The 12,289-nt window shown below is 38.4% G+C and overlaps 1 protein-coding gene across 4 annotated transcripts in view; it reads right to left on the bottom strand.

Moving 5' to 3' along the window:
- lsamp (limbic system associated membrane protein) overlaps positions 1 to 12,289 on the bottom strand; it is a 282,520-nt gene that overhangs the window by 44,797 nt on the left and 225,434 nt on the right. For all 4 annotated transcript variants that reach the window (XM_058080762.1, XM_058080763.1, XM_058080761.1 and 1 more), the window contains 2 exons: positions 10,252 to 10,396; positions 7,635 to 7,722 (listed from right to left, as the gene is read on the bottom strand). In XM_058080762.1, the coding sequence (XP_057936745.1) occupies positions 7,635 to 7,722; positions 10,252 to 10,396 (233 nt within the window). The remainder of the gene's footprint in view (positions 1 to 7,634; positions 7,723 to 10,251; positions 10,397 to 12,289) is intronic.

Raw genomic sequence — 12,289 nt, 5'->3', positions numbered from 1 at the left:
GATTCTATTAAGACACACCAGGGAGTAACACTAAAAAGCACAACGTCGAGGTAAAAATGGTTTCACTCTTACAACTGTGCCACCCACCCCCACAACACAATGGTGTGACCTTTACTGTTTAATTTCAGACATTAAACGTTTGAACTTCCTCCCTAGAGGTGCGGGTAAGGTGATGCTCTACTGTGCCACTCCATCTCTCTTCAACAGACATGCAGATGGGTGAGGAGCATCTTGACCGTGCGGTGCGGTGTCCGAGTGTCGGACAGGAAAGAAAAACGCTGGGAAATGACACTGGTGAGTTCACAAAGAGAGTGTGAGGAATAAAAAGCAAATGGAAGTGTCAAAGATGGCAAGTTGATTGAAAATAAAAGCGTAGTGGTTCACGCACAGCCATTGTCAAAACCGCTGTTATCATGTGTGTCCACGGAAGGTCCCATTTAAATGCATGAGGGGACCTCTTGCAGCCCAGCATAAAGAAGATTAAAGAGGTTTGTAGTTATATTTTTCAGTATATGCTCGAGGACGAAGGAGGAACGGGGAATAGTGAATTGTTGCTTTCATTAAAACTTCAAGGAGTTTCATTATGAGAGTTCAACGATAGGAGGGAAATCTGTGTGGAACCCTTTCCCCCCCGAGGCTTTATGAATATGGCTGTGCCGAGCTGTTGGTCTTCACTCTGGCATAATGAGCCGAGATGCCTCTACTTCTTATGCAAGTATTGCTTTTCAGTACATGCATATAACACCAAAAAGGTAACACACTGCATCTTGACAAAAATAAAAAATAAATGGACACATTAGATTACTGGTAAATAAACCAATCAATTCATGCTTTGTTTTGAGGCACAGGGGAGACTGGTCTATCCCATCTGACATGGAAAGAAAGGAGGACTACACTCTGGACGGTTTGCTAGACAATGATAAGGCCATTGTAAACAGCAAATGGAATGGGACTTGATCCAGCACCGGCTGCAAGAACGCCGGCTACGTGAACCTTTACACTACCAATGACCCAAATTAAATATGTCCTAGCTTGACTGAAGTACGCACGTGGAAATTTTTATTTATTTTTTGTTTTATTGCAACTGTCACATAATATTGTGTCACTGTGATTTTGAATTATTGATGATCGAAGAGGCTGCACGGTGTCCTAGTGGTTAGCGTGCAGGCCATACAGCTATTAGACCTGAGTTCGATTCCACCCTCGGGCTATCTGTGTGGAGTTTGCATGTTCTCCCTGTGCGTGTGTGGGTTTTTTCCGGGTACTCCGGTTTCCTCCCACATTCCAAAAACATGCTAGGTTAATTGGCCACTCCAAATTGTCCATAGGTATGAATGTGAGTGTGAATGGTTGTTTGTCTATATGTGCCCTGTGATTGGCTGGCCACCAGTCCAGGGTGTGCACAGCCTCTTGCCTGAAGACAGCTGGGATAGGCTCCAGCACCCCCCCGCGACCCTCGTGAGGATAAGCGGTAGAAAAATAATGAGTTCTCCTCTTATTTTGTGTGGAAGTGGTAACTTTTGGGCTTCTTATTTTGTCTTTCCCCACCCTCGGTCATCTCTGTGTGGAGTTTGCATGTTCTCCCCGTGCATGAGTGGGTTTTCTGGTTAAAAGATGTTTTCAAATAAGGTTGCACAGTGTCCGAGTAGTTAGCGTGCAGGCCACACAGCTAGGAGACCCAAGTTCAATTCCACCCTCGGGCATCTTCGTATGGAGTGTATGGGTTTTCTCCGGGTACTCCGGTTTCCTCCCACATTCCAAAAACATGCTAGGTTAATTAGCGACTCCAAATTATCCATAGGTATGAATGTGAGTGTGAATGGTTGTTTGTCTATATGTGCCCTGTGATTGGCTGGCCACCAGTCCAGGGTGTACCCCGCCTCTTGCCCTTGCATGCCCGCGACCCTCGTGAGGATATGAGACCATTGATGTACTATGAGTACATTTTTTTCAACAGTGTGATGGTATGCGTTTTAATTACAGTGAAATGATGGATGGTTAAAAATTCTCACGGTGCTGTCACTGACATTGTTACAGTGTATAATAGAGCCATTGGCAATTAGTCATCATGTAAAATTCTTGTTCAAGGCTAGGTCAGCGGTTGGAACGTCCTTGACATTCAGTAAAAATATGTCATCTTCAATGGAAGGCTGGAGAGAGAGCTTACTATTGAGGAGTTTCTTTTTAGTAAGTCAAGGCTTCATTGATTCCTCCTAATAAGGAATAAGGAGGGACCACCTAAAATCTAATCTTATGTCAAATAAACACATTTGGCCTGTAGCAAAACAACTAATATTCTGTCTAGTATGTATGTGATGAGAAAACAATCGATACCTGCACCGTCAGGCTTGGTCCGTATTATAGGTAACAAAAACATCTGCGGCATAAACAGTACAAAAACATGGAGAATTGTCCATAGGTATGAATGTGAGTGTGAATGGTTGTTTGTCTATATTTGCCCTGTGATTGGCTGGTGACCAATCGAGTCCAGGGTGTGAGGATAAGTGGTAGAAAATGAATGAATGAATGAATAAAGTTAAACACAGACTATGCAACAGAGGCGATACGTCACATTTTTCAACACATAGAGCGAATGTGTATGTGCATGTAAGGGTATTTGAATTAACAATACGACTTGCCCAAATGGCTGCACAAGTTTAAAAAACGGAAAAAAAAGAAACAAGGGAAGTGGCTTCAAAAGCCTCACTGAAAGGTTCCCATGATGATTCTTAAAAGGTCACTTCACTTCCTTGGCCAGACAGCTGAGAAGGGTATGCACACAATCACACAGCCACACACTTGTCTGCACGAGCGAGGCAACACCCGCATTACGGGAAGCCGCACTTTAGAATGTTTTAGTTTCTTAAAGACCACACCGTTACAAGAGTTAGAATGGATTGTGAAGCAACATTTGGTTACAAAAACGTAAAGACAAAACTAAAAAAATAACAAACTGGGACGTCAACAGTATGATGATAATGAATTGTATTTGCTGCCCTGTTCTGTGTTTGACAAGAACAATAGTACATTTAAATTAATTGAAATTAAATCAGCAATATTTCGATATCTTAATCAAATAATCTCAGAAAAGGTCAGTGAATACAAGATTTAAAGACATGCTGAATAAAATCAGCTAATCAAGGAATTAAAAAAAAAACACGGAAATTGGATCACAATTTGATACACAAGTTTGATTGTGGTGCAGTATTAGGCAGACAAATAAAAAGAATGCTGCTGAGAAATGGTTCAGATAAATAAAGCAGTACAGATGATTGTACTGTAAATTCAACATGACCGCCATTACTGAAATATTTGACTTGTTGAAAGCAAAAGAGAAATTATGAATGAAATGGATAAATGATATCACTTTTTTGAAGACTCTATAAGAGTAAGAACGAGACAGATACCGAGTTATTCATCGGTCGGCGTGCGTTGTATTTCAATTCATTCATTCATTCATTTTCTACCGCTTTTTTTTACGAGGGTCGCGGGGGTTGCTGGAGCCTATCCCAGCTGTCTTCGGGCGAGAGGCGGGGTACACCCTGGACTGGTGGCCAGCCAATCATAGGGCACATATAGACAATTCAACTTTATTTATATAACGTCAAATCACAACAGCCGTTTTCTCATGGCACTTTACACATGAAGTTCACAGGAAAAAACCTCTGGGAAACCTTGGACAAAACCCAGACTCTGTGGGGCGGCTATTTGTCTCGAGCGGTTGGGTTGAGATACAAAAATAAATACAACCCCCACCCCACAAAAAAAAAAACATAAAAATAATAAATACAGAAATAAATACAAAAGTAAATAAAACAATTACAAGTCATGGCAAACTCATGGAACTAATCTGTCTATGGTGTCCTATTCTTCACAGAAACTAAATCACTAAACTAGAATAAAAGTCTGGCCGTACAATAACAGGGACAGTCTAGACTGAGACATATTTTTGGAAATAATATTAGTCGAAAAATGTATTCTACTAAAACTGAGGCAAACGAAAACCGCGGTTCCACGATAAGAGACAGTTATAAACATAATAATTTACTTTTAAAAGTGAATAGAATGACAGATTATTCACATTGCACACGGACAACATCTCTTCATGGTTATTTTACCGGGTGACTGTCCAAGTGTCAAAGGTTGATCCTTTTCCATTGCATAAACTCATTCATCTATTTGAATATGCCTGCATACACGCACACACACACACACGCACACACACACACACACACAGTAGTCATTTGATGAACTTGGTCCATGTTTAATAAAAACGTAATTGTACCGGTCGGAGCACATGCTATGATATGAAGATTCAAGTCATGCATCGTGACCCCTGGTGCTTTCTCATCCGAGCCTTGTCCAGTTCACCACTTTTTCCCCGTACAGCAAATTTGCTTTGTCTGATCATTTGTTTTCCAATTATTTTGCCATCCCTGCGAGCTGAAAATTGTCAACTTTGGTTATGTGAGCCTGCAACCGGGTCCATTACTGGGGGCTACGTTTGACACCGACAGCATACTGAAAGTCATTAAAAGAAGAATGGAGGTTTAATTGACTTTCATCGTGGTACAGCTTTAGATTTTGTCATGTGATGTTCAAGGGTCGCACTAAGCCACCTTCCAAAGAGGTTAGGGTTTTATTATTCTGCTTTGGAAAACAATGCTCTATTCTATTGAGAGCCGAGTCAATGCAGCGTTTTACCAGGAAATCTTGCAGCACTTCATGCTTCCATCATATTCCAACATGACCTGGCACCTGCCCCCAGTGCCCAAACCACTAGTAACTGGTAGTGATTCGTGCAAAAGGAGCCTCAAAGTATTGATGATATACAGTAATTAAAACATAATTATGGTAATGGTCATTTGATCAGATTACAATTGAGTGCATCACATAATCAGTTCCCAGTTCCACATGTCCAAAAGGAGTAGGAAGAAGCAAAGCTTATTAAATCCTACCCCTCCATCTGGTACTTTTACAATCACTAACTGTTACATTTGTTCACTTCCTGCTTTCCATAATACAGTTTAAGGTTTTTTTTTTATTTATTTTTTTTAAATAATGTACCTCATACCGAAGTACGAGTTTTTTTTAATATATTTTTTAATTTTTTAATTACATTTTTTTTTTAAATAATGTACCTCGTACCGAAGTACTCTGTGATATGACCATCCAATGACATAATGGGTACTATAGTAACTGTCAATATAGTAATATATATAGCACATCATAACATAACATGTTATAATCATAACATAATTTTCATTGATGGTTTGAAATTTCTGTGTAAATCCCATTTTTTAAAATTGTTTTGATGAAATATTACATTTTTTTGACACGTGGATTTTTGGATTTTATGAGCGAAATGCTAAAAAAGATCAATATTAAAAAAAAAAGCTTGAAACAGTTCAGTTGATGTGTAATAAACCTTGAGAAAAAATGTGGTTAAATATATATATATTTTAAAATAAATTAAAATAATCTTACTCATATAAAACTCAACTGATAAACTGAATTAATCAAATACATTCGACAAAAAAAACCAGGGGCATTTACTGTACTGTGGCAAACAGGTGTGTAAGCCTTTTACCACAAACTTAACTTGCTTGGTGAAGATCGAAAACGCGGCATTTGGTCAAAAGTGTGCAAATGTTTCTGCATCTCTGTAGTATTTCCTCCCTTTGATGAAATATCCACTTTGCAAGTACTGTAAAGTTGCCCTGGTGTTATTCTTTGCCGTGAAATGCAACCAAACATTAAAGCGTTTGCGCTGCTTGGGCTGCACGTTTGTTGAATGACGTAGCCACGGTTCAACTGCAGCTTATCTACAAGAACATGCCAGTGGAAAAAGCATATTCACAGACTTCCCAGAAATCTACTTTGAGGAGAAGATGTCACAAAACGTAGTAGCGGGCTACAACGGCACAGCATCACAAGGGCAATAAAATGGAATGAGACTGTCGGAGGAGGCACAGCGGCGGACAAAAGAGCAGGGAATGAAAGAAATAATCAATGTTTGCTTGTAGCCGTTGCATTAGCTGAGATAAATGAGACTCCTGGTACAGAGTCTGGATGTAGACATTGGACATTCCGAAGATCAAGCAGTGAATAATCGGACACAATGTAGTCAAGGAAGATGAGGCAATTTGTCGCTATAGATCTTAGGAAAAAGACATCGATTCGCATATTGACCTTTGAATACTCTAATAAATGGTTCATATTGCACATTCATTGGCGCATGAGAAGATCCGTGGTCAGCCATTGTGTTGAAATTGCGACTCATCATTTAGTTTTTAGTATTATTTTGACAAAAATACAATCTGAGAACTAATAAATATTGGTGTAAAAAAACACTGACCAGCCACGTTTTGTAGCCATCAGTTTTTGGCATAATTCCCGTTAAATATTTTCAGTTAATTCAACCTGTTTGGCTTCTCTTCTCGAGAATCCACAACAGTTTTGGCCCAATCCAGATTGGATCAGGATTGAATCCACTTTTTGTTTTACATCAGTACCACTGTACTCTACAGTATCCATGCTAAAACCTGTATTTTGTATGTTTTTGGTTCATTCATTTTCTACCGCTTTTTCCTCACGAGGGTCGCGGGGGTGCTGGAGCCTATCCCAGCTGTCTTTGGGCGAGAGGCGGGGTACACCGTGGACTGGTGGCCAGCCAATCACAGGGCACATATAGACAAACAACCATTCACACTCACATTCATACCTATGGACAATTTGGAGTGGCCAATTAACCTAGCATGTTTTTGGAATGTGGGAGGAAACCGGAGTACCCGGAGAAAACCCATGCATGCACGGGGAGAACATGCAAACTCCACACAGAGATGGCCGAGGGTGGAATCGAACCCTGGTCTCCTAGCTGTGAGGTGTGCGCGCTAACCACCCGACCGCCGTGCAGCCAACCACTGTTCAATTTGTCATAAATTCCCTTGATTTACAATAACATATATTTAATATGAACTATATTACCATAAGTAAAATATTGGGATGATATGATATAACCATAAAAAAAAAAATCTTCCCAATATCTTGAGGTTGACGTTCTCGTCTGATTTTGGTAGCTTTAATTCAACCTGTTTGGCTTCTCTTTCTAGCATAATCCACAATAGTTTTGGCCCAATCCAGATTGGATCATGATTGAATCCACTTTCTGCTTTACATCAGTACCACCATACTCTACAGTATCCATGCTAAAACCTTTATGTTGTATGTTTTTGGTTCATATATGGTGTAAATCATTCATTCATTTTCTTCCGCTCACACCCTGGACTGGTGTCCAGCCAATCACAGGGCACATATAGACAAACAACCATTCACACTCACATTCATACCTATAGACAATTTGGAGTCGCCAATTAACCTAGCATGTTTTTGGAATGTGGGAGGAAACCGGAGTACCCGGAGAAAACCCACGCATGCACGGGGAGAACATGCAAAAACCGAGGGTGGAATCAAACCCTGGTCTCCTAGCTGTGAGGTCTGCACACTAACCACTTAATCACTGTGCCGCTTGGTGTAAATCAACTGGATATTATTATAGCTCAATGCTATTAATGCTACAATTTTGACATATATAAGTGACATAAGTCATTTTTTTTCAAGTAGATGTAGCTTACCTTGTACAATGAGGTAGACCAATGAGGGCTTAGGCTGCTGCTTTGTCTGTATGGAACAGGTATACGACCCTTCGTCATACACATCCACCTAGACAGGAAGCAGATTAGTTTACATTTTTGTAGCTATCATGTCAACAAAAAACATCATTAAGGGCATCCGTATTGTGAAACATCATCAAAAGCAAAGACACATTTTTAACATCTTAGCCATTTTTGTGAAATTTTACCCCAAACTAAGATGCAATGCTTTCATTGTAACAAAGGATTTTAATATTACCAATAATTTCCCATGATCCTCCACTGCTGCATCGACTTCTGCCGGGAATTGCATTTTGACAGCTGGCCTCCGTGTTTACACAAATCCCTGTGGTTTTGAGTAAATAAAAGCCCAAGCTGCATATTTCTTCTCTCTCTCTCTCTCTCTTCCTCTATGCCTGGCCGCTTCGGCACATTGGACAGTCGCAAGGGATTGTCCTCGTCCCCATAAGCTGGAAGCCATATGTGGAGGAATCCGCCACGCTAAACTCCCCATAACAGGACGCGGTTGCCTGGTTGTGAAGCGAGTTAGGCCTTGTAGTTAGAGGAGTGGACCTGGCTAAGTCAGAGTTAACTGGCGGCTACGAACAACCAATAGGATTCATCATCCTATCCCTGGACAAAGCATAGTATTTACATGGAACAAGGAGAGTGCACCCACACACAGGATGGCAAAGAGGTAAAAATTTTGTAAAACATTGTAAAACATTGTAATGGTAATGGTAATGGTTTTATTTCATTTGAACATGCATCACATTACAATTGAGTGCATCCCATAATCAGTTCCCAGTTCCACATGTCCAAAAGGAGTAGGAAGAAGCAAAGCTTATTAAATCCTACCCCTCCATCTGGTACTTTTACAATCAGTAACTGTTGTTCACTTCCTGCTTTCCATAATACAGTTTAAGGTTTTATTTTTATTATTTTTTAAATAATGTACCTCATACCGAAGTACAAGTTTTTTTTTAAATATAGTTTTTAATTTTTTAATGTTTATTTTTTTTAAATAATGTACCTCGTACTAAAGTACGAGTAAGTGTCAATATAGTGATATATATAGCACATCATGACTGGTTCAAAACATAATTTTCATTGGTGGTTTGAAATTTCTGTGTAAATCCCATTTTTCAAAATTGTTTTGATGAAAATATTTTGACACATGGATTTTTGGATTTCATGAGCTAAATGCTAAAAAAGATCAATATTTAAAAAACAAAAAAGCTTGAAACAATTCAGTTGATGTGTAATAAACCTTGAGAAAAAATGTGGTTAAATATATATATTTTAAAATAAATATAAAATAATCTTATTCATAAGAAATTCAACTGATAAACTGAATTAATCGAATACATTCACCAAAAAAAAAGCAAAAAAACAGGGGCATTTACTTTTTTTTTTTTTAATAATGCATTATGCAATTTTAAGCATCCAATGCCATAATGGGTACCATAGTGCGTGTCAATATAGTGATATATATAGCACATCATGACTGGTTCAAGACTCTTCATCCTTGTATTTAGCAAACATCAACTGCTTGTATTGTTTCTTGAATTGGCTCATCGTTGTGCATTGTTTGATTTCCTTACTCAATCCATTCCATAGTTTGATTCCACATACTGAAATACTATGGCTAGCATAACGTAGTCCTAGCATAGAAGTGTTTCAAATGTACTTCTTCCCTGAGATCATATTTCTCCTCTCTTGTAGAGAAGTATTGGATGACATTTTTAGCTAATTGGTTGTTTTTAGCCTTATGCATTATTTTAGCTGTTTGAAGATGAACTATGTATATCAGCAAGTTGAAGTATTTGTGATTTTAGAAATAAGGAGTTAGTATGTTCTCTGTAGGCGGCATTATGAATTATCCTTACTGGCCTTTTTTTGCAGTACATTTAACAAGTGAAGATTGCTTTTATAGTTATTAGCCCATATTTCCACACAATAAGTAAGATAGTGTGGAGTGATTTCTGGGTTAGGGTTAACAAATTTTGCTTTGTTCAATACTGAAATATTTCTGGCCACCTTATGTTGTATATTTGTAATATGAGGTTATAGTTTTTGGGGTTTATTACTTTATAAACCTAAAGGTACTCCCATTGAGGGGCGTGGTGATACCAGCAGTTGTCCTTGAATTTGAGATGTACAAAAAAAACCTGCTGATTTGCTTCTTGTTGCTCCAAAAGTAAATAGTTGTAACCGTAACAAATACACAGTACAGCTTGAATTGATTGATCACATCGGGACAGTATTAAATATAAACGTACTATTGGCAGTGCATCAACCTAATACATACATACTTTATGAACACAGGCCGCTACATCAGTGATTGAATTCTAAGAAATAAGTAGTAAGTAATACTGTTCCTTTTTTATTTACAAGCCACAGAAATAGCTGTCAGGGACCTACAGTAAAGTGAAAGTAAACTGCCGTGACCTGAATTGTAAGTTGGTATGAATAAGCACGGGACAGCATATTCACTTCTTGATATGTGATGCTACCAGACACTTTCTTTCCTTTTCTCCACGACTATGCATAATGTTCCCTTATGTGGATTTACTTAGTTTTAGGTCCCTGTTATTACCTTTTGTATGCGTAGGCTGTACTCAAGCTGTCCTTTAGTAACCAGATCGACCCTGGGGTCCAAAGACCACTTGTCCTGGCCAGCAAAGATGATGTTTGATCGATTGAGCCAGGCCACCTTGGAGGATTTGTCATCGACATAACACCTGCGGGCACAGCAAAGAGAAAGTGAGGAGAGAATGATGAGACCTGATTTCTCTGTAAGGGATGCTGTTGTTTACTGAATTCTCCAGTTCATTTAATGAAGTTACTGCACTGATAATTAACAGCGAGAATGCAATCACAACCCGAGGGTTGGCAACGTGCCCGTCTGTCTTGTCATTAGGTTTCTGAATGTTTCTGAATTTGCCCCTCCATTATTTTAAGTTTTTATAAAGACGAAAAGAGTCAAAATTATATAATTAGTAATGTCCATTCCGATCTGATGACAATTAAAACGTTTTATGTTTACTGTAACTGGACCTGTAAGTTATATCTTTTGGTTTTCTGGTGTTTTATGTTGGTGTCCTTTATAAATGTATGTTTATGGTGCCTGCCTTAGGACAACAGATGGAATTTAGCAACTGCAGCTGCAGTAATTCTGGCATACTCACTGCCTTGCTTTTGCTCATATGTTCATTGATATGCACCGCCATAATCAAATAAATAAACAAACTTCTGTTCTAACCACATGTGTTAACCGAGGGCCGAAGCACAGCAGGTTTTCTTTCCAACCAGTTTCTCCATCAGGTGATTTAATTGACGAGGTCCTTCCCTCAAACCAGAGGAGGGTTAATCATTAAAATCACCTACTTTAGAGACCGGTTGGAAAGAAAATATTAAAAATATTGGTCACAGAAGTAATCTTTGTCCAAGTGGAAAATGGTCATCGTGTTCCCAACTTGATGTTAAAGTATCACATTATAATATAAAACACTTAGAGCACAAAAGCACACCTTTGCTTTTCAGATTTATGCCATCCTTGTCCAAACTTTTGCCACAGGCAGACCGTGATTACCTTTATTTATTACTTCATTGATCCTGGAATTGATTGTTTACACTCTGAGTAGATACTGTATGTCTGCACAACTTTGGTGTGCCCCAAGGTGTCTTTACTTTTCTGTAGGATTTGAATAAACAATGCTAGTCAATTTTAATTGATCACCCTGATCAAAATTGTAAGAACAGTTAATAAATTGCGAGGATTTACATTTTCCACTTTTTTATTTTTTTATTTTTTAGTCTGGGTGAGACTGGGCCGCATCAGGTTTTCCAAAAACAAAAAACAAAAAAACGCATTTATTAAAAACAAAAAAAAAATAAAAAACTTCGCTTTGGTTACAATTTTCTACAAGAAAAGCTCTTATAAAACATTCAGTGGTTCTCAAATATCTTACTTTTTATTTTTCTACACAAAATAAGATGAAAAATAAATAAACAAATCAAGAATAAAGAAAATCAATCAATCAGTAATAAATAAATAAATATAATAATAATAATAAAACGGCAAATAATAAAAACTTAAGAAAGCACATATAGTTGGTGGGTAGACCAATTATTTTTTTCAGACTAAAATGAACAAAGCATTATTAGAGCCCTGTAGACATGACAAAACACGACTATAGTCACATTTATACTCTTTTTATTTACAACATATTGCGCAACTGCAGGGTCTTGAGACACATGCTAACTCGCAAACTAGAGAGCTAGCGACCTAAACGGTAGCCTTCAAGTTATTTCCTTTAAACTTAAATAGCCAAAAACTTACCACTTCCACACGGATAGGGAGGATAACTATTAACAGTTATTTAACCTTTAACATGAACATTAATCAAACGTAATAATTTTTTCTGGGTACATGATACCATACAGCATCCATATCAAACTTGCGCGGGCCGCACTAACATTAAACTTTCATATCAAGGCGGGGGCCTCAAACTTGTGTCCTGCGGGCCACATTTGGCCCGCGGGCCGCGTGTTTGAGACCCCTGAAGGAGAGCTTCAAAAATGCACAAAATAAAATAAATGTGAGTGAGTCAAAAAAAAAGTGTTAACGAGCA

The sequence above is a fragment of the Doryrhamphus excisus genome, chromosome 8, assembly GCF_030265055.1.
Source record: "Doryrhamphus excisus isolate RoL2022-K1 chromosome 8, RoL_Dexc_1.0, whole genome shotgun sequence".
In the NCBI taxonomy this organism is placed as follows: Eukaryota; Metazoa; Chordata; class Actinopteri; order Syngnathiformes; family Syngnathidae; genus Doryrhamphus; species Doryrhamphus excisus.
This window is presented reverse-complemented; position numbering and strand designations above follow the sequence as displayed.